The 22769-nt window shown below is 42.0% G+C and overlaps 1 protein-coding gene and 1 long non-coding RNA gene across 5 annotated transcripts in view; one reads left to right on the top strand and one right to left on the bottom strand.

Moving 5' to 3' along the window:
• The window catches only part of TUBGCP2 (tubulin gamma complex component 2), a 90889-nt gene that overhangs the window by 66199 nt on the left and 1921 nt on the right, over window positions 1-22769 (bottom strand). For 3 of the 4 annotated variants that reach the window (XR_013346751.1, XM_077823426.1, XM_077823425.1), the window contains exons 2-5: window positions 20381-20538; window positions 11221-11349; window positions 8177-8353; window positions 3703-3862 (exon numbers count right to left, since the gene is read on the bottom strand). Coding sequence is in view for 3 of the 4 variants with exons in the window: in XM_077823425.1 (XP_077679551.1) it covers window positions 3703-3862; window positions 8177-8353; window positions 11221-11349; window positions 20381-20538 (624 nt within the window). In the remaining variant the exon portion in view is untranslated. Of the gene's footprint in view, window positions 1-3702; window positions 3863-8176; window positions 8354-11220; window positions 11350-20380; window positions 20564-22769 lie in introns of all 4 variants that reach the window. The other variant, XM_077823427.1, reaches the window with a different exon arrangement.
• LOC144268481 (uncharacterized) lies at window positions 9184-19819 on the top strand. Its single transcript, XR_013346753.1, has 3 exons — window positions 9184-9371; window positions 17730-17967; window positions 18251-19819. It is a non-coding gene; the product is annotated as an uncharacterized LOC144268481 (long non-coding RNA).

Below are 22769 nucleotides of genomic sequence, written 5' to 3'. Positions count from 1 at the left end.
GCCATAGAGCAGGAAGTAAAGCATAGTATAAGGCAAGCAGTAAAGCGTTTGTTAATGAACCTGGCTGTGACCCCCTGGGGAGCAGAACTGATGGCATTTTCTGTTGGCCTTTGTTGTAAACATATCCATAAGGGGAGCCCCCCACAGCTGAATGGTGGATCTGGCCATTCATGGTGAATTGACTTGTTCAGGTGATCTGTCGATATGTTCTGCTCTCCTGGAAGGTAAGCAGTTTTTAGGTGAATAGAGTTGGTTATGCAGAACTCCCACAGGAGAATTGCCCCCTGGCACAATTGCACTCAACACTCTTTACTTTCAGTTTACGTAGAACATAGATGCTGTGTTGTCCATTAAAACTACCAGATTTCCCCGCATAATATGTGGGTGGAAGGTCAAAACAGGCTAGATGGACAGCACATAGCTCCCTGACGTTTACATGGGTCCTCAGATCCTGTGAAGACCACAAACCTTGAGTTCACACTCAAGGTTCCCATATGTGCCACCCCTGCCCCAAATGCAGGGATGAGGCATCCAAGACCAATGTATACATTGGTTGTGGGGGAACGAAGGGAACTGAAGAGGGACAGAGAAGGAGGTGGGAAGGGAGGACAGAAACAAATTGAAGGGAATATCACAGATACACTGTGCTTAGGACCCACCAGTCCAATCCAAGAACAGAGGAAGTGGGATAGATGATTGGCAAACATATGGGAAGGAACAGATGAGCCTGTAGGAACAGTAATATTGCCATCAACAAACCTGTCAAAATGCACACTTAGAATGAACTGCTTGTCAAGAGGAACCTGCCGTCACAAAGGAAGAGGGGGTGGAGGTGGTTGATGCCAGTAACTCCTGCCCCTTTTTCTTGGAAGGTCTTGGGGCCATGGGATAAATGTCTGATATCTCTGAGCCTGCTGGGGCTGGAACTCCTTCCTCTTTGTCACAGTGTATTGACTCCAAGCAACTTCAGAGTTTTCCTTGAATCTTTTAGGCTACGTAGCCTATCGTCCATTTTTTCCACAAAGAGGCAGTCCCTTCAAAAGGCAGATCTTGAATGTTCTGCTGTACTTCAGGCAGAAGATCGGATGCCTGCAGCAAAGCTGCTGAATCTGCTATATCCAAGCTGTCCTGGCCACTAGCTTGCCCTCTTCCATCACCACATTAAACGCCTGCCTGAAGTTCTCTGGTAGCCTGTCTTTAAACTTCATATTTTCCCACAGAGTGAAGTCAAAGCGACTTAGAAGAGCTTGCTGGTTAGCAATTCTAAGTTGTAGCCTTATCATCTAATAAAGTCTGCAACCAAACTAGTCCAGTCTCTGATTCCTTCCTCTTTTGCGTTGATGCTTGGTGCCCCTGCCTCATTCACTCATCATCTGCTGCCACCACACCAAGAGCCTGGGGAGGGTGAATGTAGAAGTATTCAAAACACTTAGAAAGGACACAGTTCGCTGTAGGAGCTAGGGAAGAAAGGGTGTGCCAGAGTGTTCTGACTGGCTCCAGAATTGCTTCATTAATCAGGAGCATCACTTTGGAGGGACCCATCGAAGCTAGTATGTCCACTAATTTGTGAGATTTCTTGCAGACCAATTCCACCCTAATGTCTTACACTGAGGCCACCCTTTTAAGCAGTTCTTTGTGAGCCTGGTAATCTTCCCGTGTCAGTGAATTGCTCACCATCTCTAAAGCCTCATCTGGTGATGAGGAAGACAATGCACCAGAATGCTGAAGCAATGTCTGGTCTCTCTTGTGGTGGAGGAGCTGTCTGAGCAACTTCCAGCTGCTTGGTACCTGCACTAGGTGTCAGAGAGTGGTATCTGCGGTGACGATGATCTCAGTACACCCTCAAAGAAGTCAACTGAGGTGGGTGAGGTAAGGTCCTACCAGGAGAGAGACTCCCCACAGAATCCAGAAAGGCCACTGACATGGTGGTGAGGCCCGTGCTTGCACAGGCCATTGTGACTTGAGATGTGCTCACTGCTGGGACTATGAGACCCATTTCAAATGGGACACAAAGACCCAAACTTTGAGTCTGAAGGAGATGACTCTGAGTCCTGTGACAAGAGTGGAGCAGATTCTGTGTGGACAGGAAATAGATAAGCATAAGCTGAGCCTGGGGATGGTAGTACTGAGGATTTTAATGGTGGATTTCCTCTGGAATGTACTGGCTCTTAGGTACTGGAAGTGTAGAGGGCATCAGGTTGCATGCTCTAGCGGAGGTGGTGTAGGAACTGCAGTCACCAGTATTGGCTGAAATTCTTCCTGTATCGCCAGGGTCACTTGTACAGAAAGACTGAGTAGTTCTCTGGCAGCTGTGTATGCCTCTGGCATCATCGATACTTGAACTGGGTCTTGAGCTTGTTGTCTTTGCATAGGAACTTCAGGGTTCAGCTGCAATGGAAGTGGCAAAAGTTCCAAAACTGACAAAAACCCTTTTCAAGATGAGGAGCATTCTGGAAACACTTCCCCTCAGAGTATCCCCCTGAGTCTTTGCCTCTAGGTGGCCTTGGCAGCAATGATCTTGCTGAATGGGGTACCGGGTCTTTGGAAGTTCTCTCTCTTCTTTGACAGATCAAGGTGCTGCAGACATCTCGGGTGGTGTACTCCATACTTAAAGTGTAGCATTCAGAGCATGCTCTGAATCAGATGGCTTGCTGCCTCCATAGGAAGACACTTAAAGCTCGTTGCTCTAGAGAGGCTAAAATCCTTTACAAATGTGATACCTGTCACTGACCAGCACTGACCTGGCACACAACCAGCAGTACTTAATCCCTGGAGAACTAGGCATGGCTGCAATACCGGTCCCAAGACTCAAATTTGGTCCAAAAAGGACCTAAAGCTAAAACCTATCACTAACACTAATTAAACTCTATACCTAACTAATTACTAAAGAGAACAAACTATATACAAAGTGTGAGGGGAAAAACTTGCAATATCAAGATTGCTGGAGCTCTCTAACAACTGTCACTGGTGGTATGAAGGAACAGAGGTGTTAGGGGTGGCTCCATCCTCTTATACCTGCACCCAGTGGTGCATGATGGCAGAGGGCGCTCGAGCTGCCCTGATGGGTGCTGCAGAGGGAAAATATTTCTGATATCTGCGCACGAGGCATGCACACATACCAACAGTGGCATAGACATGTGCAATCACTCAAAGAAGCAGCATCATTTTCATCTCCACAATGCTGGGGGAAGGTGGCTCCAGAGAAAATCTTGCATGAACTGATCTGACAGATCCTATGAGTATACAGTCAGGACTAGCACCGTGACATTTCCAAGTCACCCTACATCCAATACCTCAGAGCCATCAGATGACATTGATTCCTGGAGCTTTGGCCAGATGTTTCTGACATGCACCCAGGTGGGGATGAGTTATCTGAATGGCCACGATCTCAGGTGACCCCATCTTTCTGAGGGGCTACAGTATCTGAAGAAACGTGTCACACTGGGATCTGACTGGAGCAAACAGATGTGTTATCATCTGGTTTCAAACATGGCATCCAAAAAAATTTTGGGGCTGGGATTTGGTATTGACAAATACTGTAAACAAAGCTTTAAGGCTTTTCTCTCAGCCCATTTCTTACTTAGCAGAGTTAACCGGAGCTAAGCTTTTTCCTCATCTTGAATATTTGGTGAAATCTGAATGAGACCAGAGAGCAAATGCACTGAATAAAACATTCGTCATTTTTGTCTGTGTGATACATACCTATAGGCACTGTTGCATCAGTGCTTAAACTGGATCCAGTTAAGAAATCCCCATTAAGTGCAGATCTCTCATACACCCAGGCTGGAAATACTGGAATAGGCTGACAAGAATTCTTCTTGTTTTGCTTGTCTCGGAGTATCTTTCGTATAAGCTCAAGAGGCTGTCAGAAAGGAAAGAGGGGCTTCTTTAAAAACACCGAGCTGGAAAAGCATCATTTCAAACCAGACATCAATTACAAACTGCTGAACTAGTCAATCTGAGGACAACGGTGGAGAGAACAGGATGCAGGACCTGGCTACTGGTTATAACACTGCAGGGCTTTTTTCTTTGTATGCTCAAGCATTTTTAGAAACTTTGTTTATTTCACCAAGTAAAGACAAAACAGCCTGGTTTTCCCATTCCCAACTCTAGGGCTCAGTCACTATAAGAAGACAGAAAGGCAGGTTAACTTTTCTGCCTACAAGGGACTGGCCAGTACCATGGAAGACGTTATTTTTGCATTTTGCAATTCTCAGGTAGAGTTTACCAGTGTCCACAGAATAAACTGGTGATTTTAGAGTTTTATTTCTCAGCTGTGACAATTTACTATGGATTGAAATCTGGGTCACAACCCAGAATTAAATCCCATCTTCCAAATTATGAAGAGAATAACGTGTTGGCTAACAAACCACAGAACAGCTCTAGTGATACTGAGAATCTGAGGAAATGCATGGCACTTTCCCACCCTAATGCACCATTCTCCCTGGTAAACGTGTGACACATTCCACCCCTGTACACTGTCCCCTGCAATCCCTGGCACACACTGACCCAGTGCTCCCCACAATATGCAGATGCTCATAAAAATATCCTAAGATCTACCTGATGTAGGAACTGGCTTTGCTGGACTCTGTGCTTCTCATTTGACCAACCCCAAATATCCTCTGTGATGCGATGAATTCTCTATGTTCTTGTCTTTTCCACTTCTTTCTCCTCCAACAATACCATCACCTCCACCTTGGCCAGTTCCATCTCCAAACACTTCTGGCATTAGTAGGGCTAGCCTTAAGCACAAGCAAAGCAACCAGATGCTTGGGGCCCTCTATTGCATGCAATCTCCCTTTCTAAAATTAGGACCAGATGAGGAGGCAGCTCATGGTCTGATTCCCTTCTCCTTCCAACAGTTTGGGCTTCTGAGCCTAACAGTCACAAAAGCTAATCCTGAGGACTAGACACTGGCAGGAGTTCTAATGAGAGAACCAAGGACTGAAGTCAGATGCACTGGCCACTAGTGACTCCAACAGGACAGCACATCACACTGTCCCAGGGATAAATGTCATGAAGACACTGGAAGAGGACTGTGTATTCAAGGTGCAACTCCACAGCCAGAAAAGAACCCTATATTCTTGATGGTGAATCGGGGTTGAGGACAGCTCTTATACCGGATTTCTGTACTTCCAAACCATATTATTATCACTGTGTCACACTCTGGGTGCAACCCACACCAGTTAGAGGTTGTCATCACTTGCCCTGTAACCCTGAGTGCCTTAAAATTGCTCTGGTGCTGTAGCTGGATGCTCCCAGCCAGCATACAAGATGAGTATGTGTAATAAGTTGCCCCGGATCAGTTCTGACTCCAGCAGCCTGCTTGTTACAACACAGCCACATTCTGCACTCCACCTGCTTAGGGTCATCTTGCCAGGTATAACCAAACCCCTCTCAGTGCCCAATTTTCCCAAAACTATGCACTCTGCAATGTCCAGCCCCTTTCCTGGACCATTCAGAGGAATAAGATTTGTTTGCTCCTCTAAAGAGACAAAGTGCACAGTTTATCACTATAACTGGAATTAACTATCACTTCAATTCTAACACAGCACTGGGTTGGTTTCAATTAAAAGTAAAACAAGTTTATTATCAAAAGGAAATAGGATTTTAAGTGAGTTCAAGTATAAAGGACAGAGTTAGAAATAGTTATAAGCAAATAAAAGTGAAAAATGCTTTCTAGAGACCAAAACTTAACAAAACTACAGTCCTGGTTCAAAGTTAGATTCTTACCACATCACCTTCCAGGACATGGCTGACCACCCACTTGGTCAGGATCTGCCACCAAGTCCAAAGTGCTCCGTTCTTTTGTCTTCTTCGATGAAAGATAATCTGAGGTTCTTTGCCTCTCTCTCTTTTATGGTACAGTGAACCTTTAATTGGGGGTAACTATCAGGAGAATCCATTTCAAAGTTCATTCACGCCATAAGGAAGGAGTTATGGAGTCTTGTGGGGAAGGAAGTTCCATGCTGGCTTCTTTCCCAGCTGGTTTGTTAAAATATAAATTGATCTGTTCCTGCAATCTCCCCACTGACATGATGTTGAGTGGTTATCTCCTCCCCTTGTTAGCTTGATGGTTCTGTTTACCTTTTATGTAAATGCATTCCCACTGTCTTTTAATGTACCTTGGAAGTACCTTTGACTAGGTTGGGGTAACTTCAGCCATGCCTTGCAAACACACTTCAAGATCATAATTCCCAGTATGTTTGCAATTTTGAATTTGTCCTCTGTATATACACTACAGAATAATATTAATGATCAGTATGTTATTAGCTTTCTATTGATAAGTTACATGACACCTTTTATATACAGGTTATGATATTAGTGAGTGGAGGAATACTGAACGGGTCAGGCCAGATGAAACTCTCTACCAGATACCTCTCAGTTCCTTGCCCTCCTGCACTGGGATTCTGTTATGATCATATACAGATCCACAGAATCTGTGCGATGCTCCAGCTTTTAAACAGTCTCTTGGAGGAATCTTTTCAGTGTGCCAGACCACCAAAGGGTCAGTCTCTTCCTTCAGAGTAGGCCATCTGGCCTCACTGCATCCAAGACTGAACCTCTTGGCTCCAGAGTTTCTGCTTCATACTGTGAGCTCTGCTCAATGAGTCCAACTGAAACAGACTGCTGATTAGAGACTTGTACATTCTTTAGGGAATGACACATCCCAGCAAGTATTTGCAGTGACACCAAACAGCATTTTCAAAAAAGAGCAGGATTTGTGAGTCAATTGGAATACAGAATTGGAAGCTGTCATAAATATAAAGGGAAGGGTAACCACCTTTCTGTATACAGTGCTATAAAGTCCTTCCTGGCCAGAGGCAAAGTCCTTTTACCTGTAAAGGGTTAAAAAGCTCAGGTAATCTGGCTGGCACCTGACCCAAAATGACCAATGAGGGGACAAGATACTTTCAAAGCTGGAGGGGGGGAAAAAAGGCTTTTGTCCATCTGTGTGATACCTTTGTTGGGAACAGATCAAGGATGCAAGCCCTCCAACTCCTGTAAAGTTAGTAAGTAATCTAGCTGGAAAATGCGTTAGGTTTTCTTTATTTTCACTTGTGAAATTCGCTGTACTGAAGGAAATGTGTATGCCTGTTTTTTGCATCTTTTTGTAACTTAAGGTTTTGCCTACAGGGATTCTTTATGTTTTGAATCTGACCACCCTGTAAAATATTTACCATCCTGATTTTACAGAGGTGATTCTTTTATCTTTTCTTTAAATAAACTTCTTATTTTAAGAACCTGATTGCTTTTTCGTTGTTCTTAAGATCCAAGGGTTTGGGTCTGTGTTCCCCTGTACCAATTGGTGAGGATATCATTATCAAGCCTTCCCCAGGAAAGGGGGTATAGGGCTTGGGGGAATATTTTGGGGGAGTAGGACTCCAAGTGGTCCTTTCCCTGGTTCTTTGTCTAAATCACTTGATGTTGACAGTGTTTAATTAATCCAAGAGTAAAGACTTTGTGCCTTGGGGAAGTTTTAACATAAGCTGGTAGAAATAAGCTTAGGGGGTCTTTCATGCAGGTTCCCACATCTGTACCCTAGAGGTCAGAGTGGGGAAGGAACCCTGACAGAAATCCTTGAGTTAGCATAGAGAAACAAATGTTAAAACATAGTCCATGTTGGTCTAGCTAGAGCAATCCACCATCCAAGCTGTAATGGACTCCCTCTTAGGCTCTGTCTCTCTGACTTCTTTTTCAGTCCCAGATGAGAGCAGCCAGCTTCTTCCAGAAGCCCACTCTTTATGCCCTCCCAGTCCTCTGTCTCCAGGCAGGGCCATGCTGAGTTTGCAGCCCCATCTACCTAGTATTGAGTGTCAATTGTTCAGTTATTGGGGCTTTCATTGTCCCTTTGGAACCCATTTTGATCTGTATCAGTTTCAATCAGTTCCTTAATTATACTATTTACTGCAGACCAGATAGCAAGGTGACACCCACACCATGTCCTGCGTCCGGCCGCCTCCCCCCACAACACAAGAAAAGACTTATCCTTTTTTCTTCCACTGGGAAGCAATGCAAAGTACAGAGGGAAAGTGAGGCACACATAGGATTCATAAAAATATTACAGAAAATTCACACTTTGCCACAACTACACCACAAGGTAATAAAAGATAATGATTAAAGCCCTACACACTCAAAGTAGTCTCGTATCTCCAGACTGTGGAAGAGATAGTACCTGCTGTACACTGGAGCTAGTTGTTACACTGCCAAGTTGCTTGCGTAACTCCTCAAGTTCTTGCATGGATATCTTGGAAGTGGTTGACGGAATGGTAAAACTAGTACTACCACTTGTTGTGGCATTCACTGCAAGTTCTGCCCTTTCCTTAGCATTCTGCTGTAAATACTGGAGTGTCTACAAATACACAACAACAAAAAGAACTTATTCATGAACGCAGCAGAACAAGGATTTAGACAAGATGCTCTAGAAATATCCAAAAATGATAGATCAGAGAGACCTTCACCCACATGGACACAGTCATTGCACATCTCACCCCTCTTTCAACAACTCCTTGATTCAAGTATTTTATAAGCTGTCTTTGTGCAAGATAAGGGATGTAAAATGTTTACCGGTTAACTGGTAAGCATTAGTCTTACCTGTTAACCCACCTAACTGTTAACCCCCGCCCCCCCCCCCCCCCCCGCCAGCCCCAGCTGGTTAATCATTTAAACAAAATATATTAATCATTTAAACGGTTAACTTTTTAAATAGTATTTACATCCCTATGCAAGATCCTCTTTTTAGTGTTGCCATGGCAAGCAAAAACATACATTTGTGTGACATTAAGGTCACTAAGTTAAACATTCAAAAACAGTTTCCTGTCTGTTAGATGTATGCCATAAAACAAACAGTAATATATTAAGATATATATTTTAAAAGAAACTGGACTATAACGAACTCTATGTACCTTGTAATTGAGTTAAATTTAGTGAGAATTTTTTTCATTTCTTGACTTCTGGGCATTTAACGTGCAATGTGAATGCTACATTAACATAACTTTTTCTACCCCCTCACCCCCTTTTTTAAAGAGGAAATTGTTGGGATATGTAAGGGTTAAGTAAAGACCTGGGAAACTGCTGGTATGCTGACATGGTATTAGGGGGTAGAAGCACAGGCACCATTTCTGCACTTGATAGATAAAGTGCTATCCCTCTCCTTTCCCTTCTGCTTGTTAAGGATTGATAAGCATTGCAGCTGCATAAGGAATGTGGGGCTCTAAAGGATATGCTTTGTGTAAAGCAGTGTTATCTCCCCCCTTCCTTTCCCAGCTACATAAACGAGCTCAGGGTCATGGCCCCTTCCTCCCTTCCCTGTGAGCTGCTGATCAAGAGAATTTGTGCCTGCAATTACTGCAAAGAAACAGATCTTCAAGGTAAAATTGCCTGTAGAATATGCTTAACGCTGTAAACAGTAAACAGGGGCAGGGATAATAATATTCCGTATATACCTATTAATATTCGTTGTATGGGCGTTCATATTACTCAATAAGGGTTTTGGGAGTGTTCTAGTAAATGTAGGTATTTACATACTAACTTAGATAAAAAGAGTTTGCTGTAACTAATTCAGTGCTTACTCAACAATTGGGTCGAGGGGAACAAGTACCGCAACAAAGAAGCCCATCTACTCAATCCGCCTCTGGGTCCTCCTGCTCATTCTCTAACAGAAATCACAAAGGAAAAAGGGAGGAAAAAAGCTCCAAAGGGGTGCACTTTACAAGCTCTGTAGATGTGGCACTTACAAGGACACAGCAATTTAAAAATCACAATTTTCTTTGCATTTTTTCACCTTCTATTGTTTCAAATAACCTCCCAGACAACTGTAACAGAGAACAGAGGGGAAAAAGTCTCTTTCTGTATGTTTACTCTGTGCATTTGACAACCCTTCCTGTATTCATCTTTACTCTTTCCCTGATGTAGCCAGTTAGAAACAATAGATGAAACTGTGGATTTCTCACAAAGGAATACAGAGATTAATTTTTTTAAAAAACAACAAACAACAGCAACAAAGAAAACAGAAGATAAGATTCTGAAACCAAGAAATTGTCAGGGGTATTAGCGGCAGGGAGAGTACCTGTAACTCCTTTCAATTCGTTTAAAAAAAAAACTGAGATGATTTCAGCTACACTGTGTTCGTTTACTTGTTCACATTGCAAATACCAAGAGTGCAGCACTTGTAATATGCAGTGAGACATGCTTGAAGAGTGGGTTTGAAAAAAACAAAATTAAGATTTATAGCATAAAACTTTCAACAAAGAGAGACGTCAGTGTTTAAATTTTTTTATGTTTTAGTTTTTTTTCATAGAAAACAAACACTTTAGGGCATGAGGTTATCTCCCCAGGAAACTAACTGCTGAAGTCTTGAAGGTCAGAATTCTCAAAAGTGACCTCTGATTTTGGGTGCCCAACTTTGAAGCACTTGGGACTGAATCAACAGGACCTGCAGATGCAGCCATGGGTGCTTAAAGCTTCTGTAAATCAGGGCCAACATGTGTCAAGCTGGCCATCTAAAAATGGAGACATCCAATATAAGAAGCCACTTTTGAAAAATTTCAGCCATTAAGTTTACTTTGTTGAAGATTTCCAGGTAAGTTTTAAGAAGAAAAAATTTCTGCATTCAAAATCTATCTGCAGATCAAGTTTTGTACACTGAGTACTTTCTCCACAGATATTAGTTCAGACTCTAACTAAGGCCCCCAAATCCTGCAATATAATCTGTATGCTTACATCCACATGGAACGGAAATTAAATCAATGGGGCTCTGCTTGGGCACAAGAGTTATCCTGTGCAGAACAGATTGCAGGATCAGGGCCTTAGCAGTTCAGTGATGAGCATAAGAGAAGACCTGTTCTGGTGAAATGTCCAATTTTTAAATGCTTAGAACTGTTATTTTTCTAATTTTACACATATTATGCACAAAGACATCTTAACATCTTCTCAGAGTGTAAAATGTATGTTTTTTACCCTTATATAATTCAATATAGCTTGAATGGATTTTTCTCAAAATCAAAATTAAAATTCATGTCTAGACCCAAAAAAAAACTTGCTGGGAAACAGGGGGTTAAAATGAATGCTCTCACATACTCTATTGTAATCTTAACTAGTTGGTTCAGATATGTTTATCTGAACAGCTTCTTAATAGGGTTTACTATAATCAGAAATCATTGTTGCTACTTCCAAATATTATGTATCAGACTGACAGAAACGCAGAAACAAATATGCTACCTCTTTGTCTTCTGTGAGCTTTGACAGCAGATACACCAAAGGATCTAGATTTCTCGTATTTTTAGATTTCAGCTCATCATACTTCTTTAAAAAATCTTCTGGAGTTCGAGAAAATTCTGCTATTTTAACCTGTAAAACACCATATAATAATACAAGTTAAGTACTTAAACATAAAGTTTAGCATTTTAGGAGAAAGTTTCAAATGCACTATTTAGAAGAACAAAGAAAATGTCAAATCTTGGCTTTGGTGTTTGTCAAATGGGGCTACCTTTGCATACCCAACTTTACAAAGAACCACAGAGGTGCTGTGCAAAAACCAGTATGTGATCATATACCATAAACACTTGCTCATAAGCCGAATATTTTTGGTAAAAAAGCGACACATCAAAGAGCGGCGGTTGACTTATAAATGGGTCTACACCAAAAATTTATGATTTTAAACTCTATGGAATCATTTAATTGAATATCTAGTACATTGTCGCTTTGTTTACCTGGAGCGTCTGCAGGCATGAGCCCCTCAACTCTCTGTGGCTGCGGTTCACCATTCCCAGCCAATGGGAGCTGCGCGAAGTGGCTGGGAAAGGCGAAGCATGGCCACAGGGAGCTGAGGGGCTCCATGCCTGCAGATGCTCCAGGTAAACAAAACATCCCAACCTGCCAGCGGCTTACACTGACAGGCTGGGCGCCAAAGTTTGCCAACCCATTTATTGATGTCAATACTGCAGCCTTTTAAAGTTGCAAAGGCTTTGTTTAGTGGACTAGACTGGCTTGAAAGGAATACTAAAAGAGCAGTGCTGCAGATCTGCATGACATTTGACCGATGCATTTCACAAAATGCTATGCCTTACAAGCCAATCAGAAAAATACGATGAACAATAGTACTATAGCACTGGTGTCAGTCTGCTACTGTATAATTTGATCTCTTCATGAATTTCTACCAATGGACCCAATAAGTCTCTAGCCAATATGAAAATATAACATGCAGAATCGATGGAATCTCTAATAAAATTGAAATAGCCTGTTATCCCCACAGACATGCCAATCTACAGGGCTGCTTTGAAATAAGCAAAGAACAATAATAATTTGACAGTGATAAAGCAGGTGGCATTCCTATATAAAGTCCTACAAAATCTATAACTACAATAATAATAATCTATTTTCATACTAGTATTTAAAATGAACAATGGTGAAATCAAAAGAAAAAGGTCTGCTTATCACACAGCATTCAAACTTAAAGTTGTTGAATATGCAGAAGCAAACAATAATTGTGCCGCTGCTCGTAAATTATGTATCAATGAGAAGTAAGAGAATGGCGAAAAAATAAAACAACACTAAAAGACATGCCAAGAAGCAAGAAAAAATGTCCAACGAGGTGCGCTTTATTTCCTGAGCTAGAGAAAGATCTCAGTAATTGGGTTGTTGAATGTCGACAAAATGGGTACATTGTCACTAGAACTGGAATTCGTCTGCGTGCTCTGCAAATGTCGAAAGATGACAAACACAAGGCAGTAAAGCCATCAATGTTTGCTGCATCAGCGGGTTGGTGTACTCGCTTCAGGAACCATCATAGCCTCTGTCTTCGTCAGCGAACAAAGAAAGAGCAAAAGCTGCTGAGAGATCTGGAAGTAAAAATCGAATCTTTCCAAAGGTTTATTATAAAATATTGAAAGGAATATGCATTTGAACTGTCACAAACAGGAAATATGGACGAAACACCGGTGACATTCTATCTCCCGAGCAACAGAACGGTGTTGGTGAAAAAACAGTTTTAATTAAAAGCACTGGCCATGAAAAAAAATCATTTTACGGTGGTTTTATCGTGTTTGGCAAATGCATCAAAGCTCCCTCTTGTTGTTATTTTTAAAAGAAAAACCTTGCCTAAAAACATGAAATTTCCTGCTGGTGTCCTCATATGAGCACACGAAAAGGGATGGATGGCTGAAAGTGGGACTACTGAATGGCTGGAAAAAGCGTGGAATAAGAGATCAGGTGCACTTTTCAAGAAACCTGATATGCTCGTTTGGAACATGTTCAGGGCATACAAGACGGATGAGGTGAAAAATGTGGCCAAAAATATGAAAACTACTTTGGCTGTAATACCTGGAGGCTTAAATTCAGTTCTACAACTGCTTGATGTCTGCCTGAACAAACCCTTTAAAGACAGACTATGCAAAATGTGGTCTGAATGAATGTGCTCAGGTATGGTGAAGTTGACAAAAGGCAGGAATCTTATGAAGCCCGAAATCAATCTGGTCGCCCAGTGGATCTAGGACGCGTGAGTGTCCATTCCCTCAGAAATGATACAAAAATCATTTAGGAAATGCTGTATCAGCAATGCACTCGACGGGTCAGAAGATGATGCCATATTTGATAATGACACAACAGAGGCTGATGATGAGAAGGAATCTGAGTCTGAAGATGACACTGCCGACATGTACAATGACAATGCAGTTACAGCTGTGACTGAAGCAGAGTTTAATGAACTGTTTGGTGAATCAGAGACTGATTCAGACTTTGAAGGATTTTAAAACTTTTTAAAGTCTCATATTGTTCTAAGTTACTTGTTTTAAATATCCATTTACTGATTTTAAATATGGACTGTAATTTTGAAGGTGAATACATATTTGTTCAGTTATTATTATAACAATAAAAGGTTTTTTGTTATATTAAAATAATTCTAGCAAAACTTTTGAGTGTTTCTTGTGACTCCAGCTTTTAAAATATAGCAGGGGTTGGCAAACTTTGGCTCCCGGCCTGTCAGGGTAAGCCGCTAGCAGGTCAGGACGTTTTGTTTACCTGAAGCGTTCACGAGCATGGAGCCCCTCAGCTCCCAGTGGCCGCAGTTTGCCGTTCCCAGGCAATGGAGCTCTGGGAACAACAAACTGTGGCCACTGGGAGCTGAGGGGCTCAGTGCTCGTGAACACTCCAGGTAAACAAAACTTCCCGACCCGCCAACGGCTTACCCTGATGGGCCAGGAGCCAAAGTTTGCCAACCCCTGAAATATAGGGTCGGCTTATGAAAGGGTCATACAGTTTTACCTATCCATCGTGAGGGGTCAGCTTATAAATGAAGGGGCTAATGAATGAGTATATACGGCAACTAAAGACTGTATCAAAATGCATATGCACAAGTGCAAGGAGTAAGCTTACATGTGTATTACAAAATACACCCCTGCGTCCAACCTCTACACACTACTGTAATAATGTTTGTATAAGATATGCCTTGTGAGGCATCATTTAAAAACTCATAATTTGCTGATCAGTAATGTCATGGCAAAATGCACATAGCAACATTATATGTAAAGTTATAAACATAAACCGAAATCATGACTGAAGTATTTTTCCCAGATAAGTCTGGGGAGTGGCTAAGCCACTTTCTTGGAGACAAAGGGTAAGCTGATGCTTCAGCCAGGTGTCAATAAGGCTGATGGACCATTACCTCCTGAGTGGCCATTCCTTGGCAAGGAAGAGAGCAGGGACAAAAATCTACATTTTAGCAAAGACACAGCATGGACTTTCCTTTCCTCACTAGACTGCCTGTCATCTTGCTCCCAACTGGAAATGCTCCTCAAAGGGGAGACAGGACTATAAAAAGAAAGGGCACGCACCCAAGACACCCTCCTCTCTCTCCCCTGTCTCTCTCTGGCATTGCACCTAAGATGACAAAAGAAAACGGCAGCTGAACTCGGGGAAGGTGGGGGGGGTGGAGGGTCTTGACCTAAGAGTTTTATCAGTAATCTGCTGGACCACGTGCTAAGAAACTTTGCTTGAGCATCAGGTTATGTCTACACTATGGACCTTACAGTGGCACAGCTGTACTGCTGCAGCTGTGCCACTGTAAGGTCTCCCATTTAATCGCTCTGTGCTGGAAGGAGAGAGCTCTCCTTCCAGCATAATTAAACCACCCCCAACAAGTACAGTAGCTATGTCGGCCGGACAGCGTCTCCCGCCAACATAGTGCTGTCCACATTGGCACTCTTGTCAGTGAGACTTATGTCGGTCAGGGGTGTGTTTTCTTCACATCTCTTCACAACAAAAGTTTTGCGAAGAAAAATGCTAGTGCAGACAAAGCTTAATATAGTTTCTTCAAACAGACACTACTAACTGGCATGATTATATTATGTTATTTTGACAAATAATATGCAGAATTTTAAATTATTATGTGCTGAAATTTTATTTTTTTTGGCACAGAATTCTCCCAGGAGTAACTCTTCATACAGTTCTTTTAACTATATGGAATTGTATGGAATTTCCAGGATCTAAAAATAAAGAGTGAAAATAAAGATATACCGTCATCCGCAACTATCTGCTAGAAAGAAATAGAATACTGGGGTCTCTTACTGACTCTGAGTGAGGAGTATGGTCCAGTGGTTAAAGTAACATACTAAGTTAGGGTTCTACTTGTTTATTTAACGTTGTTTATATTTACAAAATTGTCATTCACCTGTGGGTCTCAAAATTCTTTGCAAAGATAGGTATACAGAATATCCCTATTATAAGACACCATGGCCAAGATCTGGCATATTCTTTCTGAAAGACAGTGTGGCTAAATGAATGAGTTACAGATCTAGGTTCTGATCCAGGTTCCTTCAGAGAGGGCCTTGTACTAAACTCCAGATTCCCTCCCCATTTTACAGACAGGGTATGATACCTATACTCTAGGCCAGGGGTGGGCAAACTACGGCCCAGGGGCTGTACCCAGCCCTTCATACATTTTAATCTGGCCCTCAACTCCCACCAGGGAACAGGGTCCGGGGCTTGCCCCTCTCCATCGCTCCAGCCGGGGAGCAGGGCTCAGGGCTTGCCCCACTCTGTGCATGCCATAGCTCCGTGCAGCTCCCAGAAGCAGCGGCGTGTCCCCACTCCAGCTCCTATGCATAGGGGAAGCCAGGGGGCTCTGCACGCTACCCCCGCAGCTCCCATTGGCCAGGAACCGTGGCCAATAGGAGCTGCAGGGGCGACGCCTGCGGATGGGGCAGCGTGCAGAGCTGCCTGGCCACGTTGCTGCGTAGGAGCTGGAGGCGGGACATGCCGCTGCTTCCGGGAGCTGCGTGAGGTAAGGGCCACCAGGAGCCAGCACCCCATACCCTCTGCTGTGCCCCGACTCCCTGCCCCAGTCCAGACCCCCTCTCTCCCTCTGAACCCCTCGGTCCCAGCCCCGAGTACCCTCCTGCACCTCCAACCCCTCATCCCCAGCCCCACCCCAGAGCCCACACCCCCCCGCATCCCAACACCCTGCCCCAGCCTGGAGCCCCCTCCTGCACCCTGAACTCCTCATTTCTAGCCTCACTCCACAGCACACACCCCCAGCCAGAGCCCGCACCCCAACCCCCAATTTCATGAGCATTCATGGCCCACCATACAATTTCCATATCCAGATGTGACCCTCGGGCCAAAATGTTTGCCCACCCCTGCTCTAGGCAGTAGGAAAGCATGAGGTCATGCTCAACAACAGGGATGTGAATTGCACAGAACTATTAATGATCATAAGTGGAAGAAGTAAGGCAAGAACTCATTGTCTCCTGGCCTTCCTCTAGGCCAAATGGTACTCTCTTGGGTGCCGGGGGGGGGGGCAGAAGAGTAAAGAGGGGGAATGCAGCAACAGCAGAAACTCTATACTCGTACTCAAGATTCTCCTGTTTATGGATCCAAGGATAGCATTAGCCTTTTGGGCCACAGCACTGTACTGAGAGCTGATGTTCAGCTAGTTATCCACCACCAACCCCCAAGTCCTTCTCAAGAGTCACTGCTTCCCAGGATATAGTCCCCCATCATATCAGCCAGGGTGGATAAAATTCAATGATTTTTTTTTAAAAATTTGATTTCTTTTATTTAAATCAAATTTTTTTGATAAAATGTTTTTTGAGGAAAAAACCTATCTAAAGATACATTATAGCTCAAAAATATCTCATCATGGAATAGGGATTATAAATTCTATAGTATGAGACAATATATTCATGTAATGTTTAAGAAAAGTTTTGTAAATGAATTCCAATAGTTCATGGATTAGAGACCCAATTTTACGGGGCTCAAGGGGCTTCTGTATAGTTTATTTAGGTTAATCTTTCTATCTACCCAATGGGACTCATGGCTCAGTCTAGAAGACACCATCAGAGATGCTTAGTTTTGCAGTTCTCAGACTGTGGATTTGTGTCTCCAGAGATAACATGCTTGTTAACAGCAAAAATGTTTTTAAACAAATAAATAATATAAAGAGGTGAGAAATAACAGACCTCAACCTTATTGTCCCTCTACAATTTGTGTACACAGAGTCAATCCCTTACCGCTCTCTAAAAGTGCAAAGTTTCAAAAAGTTCAATGAATAGAAAATTGTTGGAGGCGAAATAGATCTGGACAAGGAGAAGAAGTCTGGAGATAAATGTGAGAAGGGAGGAATAGGCAGTAGAAACAAAAGGGAAACTGTTTGAGCAGCATATTCCAGAAGTCTTGAGGTCTTTCTGAGTGTAGCCTTCATTGATTTGAGATCTACCATACCATTCTCTCACTAGAAAGAAAAAATCTACAATGGCAGCAGGCCGTAAAAGAGAGACCCAGTTTGACAACATTTGAATGTAGTTCCTCTACCCTTGGGTAAGGCAGGCATGCGTGCAAAATGCAAACAGTGCAACAAAGAAATGCAAGGCCTGGTTGCCTGAATAAAACAACATCATGAGAAGTGTTCCATCTCATGAGGAAGCTGCGCTGAAGATGATGAAAGGAACATGTCTGAACATTCAGGATCTTCAGGTTGGTAAACTTTTTTTATTTCATACTTCTTTCTTAAGGACTGCCTGTCTTCCTTCTGGACTATTCTTGAATTCTCATGTTTGAGCAAAAAATATAGTTATTACTCTATGGTACTATCATTTTAGATGCAGTTGCAAAAAAAAAAAATAACTGAAATAGGCAGATCTTCCTTTTACAATTTCACCTTTAAAGTAGTACTAAGTGTCAGTGAATGCAATGAGTAATACTAAATGAGCAGTATGGTAATAATAATTAAATAACTGCATTGACTTATTTTGTTTAGGAGAATCCATCCGCAACACACAGGATTCTGAAGACTATCCACCTTCAAGATCACCATCATTTTCTATAGTTTCAGAGTTATCTGCCCATGATAGTGTTTCAGTCACATCATGTATGTCACATAGCCACAGTATATCACCTGTAGCAAAAAGAAAAAAAAAACTCCATCATCCGGAAACAACCACAGATAAGTTTATGATAAGAACGAGCAGATTAAAAAAAGAGGTAATCGATGAAAAAACTGCCTGGTTTGTTTATGAAACAAACTCTCCTTTCTTTCTGACTGAGAACCCACACTTCATTAACTTGGTTCAGTCATTAAGACCAGGATATAGTCCACCCAACAGAGCAGATATTGCAGGCAAATTGCTGGATAAAATGTATGAAAGAGAAGTTGAGCAGTGTGCAAAAGGTATAGAGGGTAAAATTGTTAACCTGAGTCTTGATGGGTGTAGCAATGTCCACAATGATCCTGTCGTATGTGCTTGTGTGACAACAGAAGAAGGGAATGCCTTCCTTACAGAAACAATTGATATATCAGGAAATGCATACACAGCAAAACAGAATGTCTAGTACGCAGCTTGGTCACAGACAATGCTGCAAATGTATCCAAGATGAGAAGAAGTTATTTAGAAGAGAGTCCCAAACTAATAACATACAGTTGCAGTGTTCATTTGATGTGCCTCCTAGCCAAAGACATCAGTGTTCCAGAAATAAAGGCTAATGTTGTTGAAATTGCAAAATACTCCCGTAACAACCACTTTGCAGCAGCTGCTCTGAAAAAAGTGGGAGGAACCAAACTAACTCTCCCATAGATGTGTGATGGAACTCAGTAGTGGTCTGTTTTGAGCACTATATCAAGAACTGGCCTACCCTGATGACAGTTTGTGAACAAAATCATGAAAAAATAGATGGCACTGTCACAGCCAAAGTCCTCAACATTGGGCTTAAGAGAAATGTTGAACACATGCTGAGTACCGTGAAGCCCATTTCATAGCCTTGAACAAAGCGCAGGGAAATAGCTGTTTTATTACTGACTCTGTTGAAATTTGGAAAGAACTGAGTGAGATCCTAAAAAGAGAAATATGCAATGACAGAGTTAAATTACAAACATTAAAAAAATGAATGGGACAAGCACTATCTCCAGCTCATTTTCTTGCAAATATTCTCAATATTCGGTGCCAGGGTCAAACCTTAAATGCTGAAGAGGAGGAGTTGGCTATGACATGGACATCCAGCAATCATCCCTCCATAATGTGAACTATAATGAACTTCAGAGCTAAGGGTGAACCATTCAAGAAATCCAGAATACATAACATTGTTGTTTTAGTTAAACAAAACAATTTAAATGTCTGTCTGATGATGTTTTCCTCCTAATACAGCATGGCAAGAAAATCCTCCAAATATTAATGATTAACTTGTTGAATTGGAGATAGTTCACCTCCTAATGACTTCACAACTACCTGCTTCAATTACCTTTTGTAAATGAAATAATCAAACAATCATTCATTTTCTGATACAGCTGTAAAACTAATCTGAAAAGTTTTCAAAATAAATCACTTTAAAAACGTATAGTGTAACCTTCTAAAAATGAAACCTACATCTCTCTCCAAGTTGTAAAGCATATGTATTAAGGTTATAACAACCAACAAGAATAAATGCACTTTTATGTAGAAATCCATGATTAAATTGAATCTTCCTGACAAGTGATTTAAATCAAATCCACCCTGATATCAGCATGGCCTTTATTCTTTGTTCCTAGATGTATACATTACATGTCATTATTAAATAGTATATCATTTGATAGTGCCCATCTTACCAAGCAATCCAGATTGCTCTGCATCAGTGACCTGTCCTCTTCATTATTTACCACTCCCCCAATTTTTGTGTCACCTGCACACTTTATCAGTGATGATTTTATATTTTCTTCCAGGTCATTGATAAAAATGTTAAATAGCATAGGGCCAATAATGATCCCTGTGAGCCCGCACAAGACACGTCCCTGTTGGATGACAATTCCCTGTTTATGATTACACTTTGAGACCTGTCACCTAGTCACACTCCAATTAAGAAAAAAATGCATTTCAATCATCACTGCAGCCTAGCAGCGAGTAAACCCAAATTAACTCACCTTAGCACTGTGTGCAGAGACAGTTGTGGTAACATAAGGCGTTCGGTTCTTTTGCAGAAGATCTATGTACACTTCAGCTCCTTCCTCTCTATGAACACGTAGCAGGCTTAACAGCTCATTGACATCATGGTGAATGCGGAATTCACTCATGCTTCCACCTAGGGTTACAGATTTCACAGTACACTGAATGCAAAACACAACAGATGATCCTTACCACTAAAATTCAAAGCTAATCAACAAGGGTAAAAAAGTTCAAAATTGCCTTAGTGGCCTAGGAGCCCAAGTCTCATTTTCAAAAATGACTTTGGCACTTCAGAGCTTAAATTTCCTTGAAAGTTAATGTAATTTAGACTCTTCAGTACCTAAATTATTTTTGAAATTGGGACTTAGAGCTTGTTTACACATGGCTACGACTACACTACAGAACTTAGCGCTGCTAGTGCAGAGGCTCGTAGTTATGTCAGCAGGAGAAGCTCTCCCACCGACATAGCGCTGTCCACACCGGAGCTCAGGTCAGTTTAATTTACATCACTCAACGGGGTGGTTTATTCACACTCCTGAGCGACATAACTTATACCAACTTAAGCTGCAGTGTGTACATAGCCATGGAGTTGGGCAGAAATAACAGTTTTTGCATAACTCCATGTGTGGACGCTTTTTCTGGAATAATAGTGCTTTATTCCTCTTTAGTTTAATCCACTTTTAAATTGTATTAAACTAAACAGGAACAAGGCACACACATTCTTGAATAAGTGTGTCCACACATAGCTGTTCCTGAATAGTTCCATGTATAAACAATAGTTCCTAAGCCCCTTAGGCACTTTTGAAACTTTTACCCCACAGCTTTGTAGTATGCAGAGTACAGGCTCTACTCCGCAGAGGTTAAATTTGAAGGTGCTGCTGCAGGCTTCTGAAGGCTGGATTGATTATACTTACATCAAAATAAAAAAATCCTTTGTAATTCACACCTTGTTATTTTTATGCAAGTATGAGTTTGGTCAGTGATTTCGGAATAAGTGTCCATATACAGACTTGTACCAAAATCACAAAAGACGTGACTTAAAACTGAGTTAGGCCTTGTCTATCTGAGGGAAATTGACCAGGATAGCTATTTCAGAAAAATTATGCCAGTATAATTTAGCTTTGTGTAAACAGATACGTGGACACAGTTGGCAAAGGGCTTTGTTGCCAGGATAGGTTCCTGGGTTAGCGGTTCTGCTGTGTGGTTGCTGGTGAGGATTTGCTTCAGGTTGGGGGACTGTCTGTTCATTAACCCAGGAACCTATCCTGGCAACAAAGCCCGTTGCCAACTGTGTCCACATACCTATTCAGGGGACACCATCATAGGGCCTAATCACATCAGCCACACTATCAGAGGCTCGTTCACCTGCACATCTACAAATGTGATATATGCCATCACGTGCCAGCAATGCCCTTCTGTACACTGGCCAAACCGGACAGTCTCTACGTAAAAGAATAAATGGACACAAATCAGACATCAAGAATTATAACATTCAAAAACCAGTTGGAGAACACTTCAATCTCTCTGGTCACTCAATTACAGACCTAAAAGTGGCAATTCTTCAACAAAAAAACTTCAAAAACAGACTCCAACGAGAGACTGCTGAATTGGAATTAATTTGCAAACTGGACACCATTAACTGAGGCTTGAATAAAGACTGGGAGTGGATGGGTCATTACATAAAGTAAAACTATTTCCTCGTTTATTTCCCCTCCTACTGTCCTTGTCAACTGCTGGAAATGGCCCACCTTGATTATCACTACGAAAGGTCTCCCTCCCCCCACTCTCCTGCTGGTAATAGCTCACCTTAAGTGATCACTCTCGTTACAGTGTGTATGGTAACACCCACTGTTTCATGTTCTCTATGTATATAAATCTCCCCACTGTATTTTCCACTGAATGCATCTGATGAAGTGAGCTCTAGCTCACGAAAGCTTATGCTCAAATAAATTTGTTAGTCTCTAAGGTGCCACAAGTACTCCTTTTCTTTTTGCAAATACAGACTAACACGGCTGCTACTCTGAAACCTGTTATTCTGAAATAGTGACAGTAGCCAATTTCTACATGTAGACTAGCTGTTATTGATTACAGTGGAAAAGCTAGAGAAAGAAAAGTATTTCCTTTCCTTTGCCTCTCAGCCTCTGCCTACTTTGTCTCTTCATCTGATGACCAGATCTCTAAGCTCCCCATTAGTTACACTGACTCAACCATAAAGTATGCTTGGGGAGACAGTCTCCCATTGAAGGGGGAGGAAGCCCTCTAGAGGCTAAATGGCAGGAAGGCAGCTAACCATCAGTTTACACTAGCAAGTCTGCATGTCAAATAGGAAACATCTTGACCAAAGACACAAAACTGAAAAGCCCCGTT

Source organism: Eretmochelys imbricata, chromosome 7 (assembly GCF_965152235.1).
Source record: "Eretmochelys imbricata isolate rEreImb1 chromosome 7, rEreImb1.hap1, whole genome shotgun sequence".
NCBI classification, from domain to species: domain Eukaryota; kingdom Metazoa; phylum Chordata; order Testudines; family Cheloniidae; genus Eretmochelys; species Eretmochelys imbricata.
The sequence above is the reverse complement of the archived record's forward strand: the minus strand, read 5'-3'. Positions and strand labels throughout refer to the sequence as shown.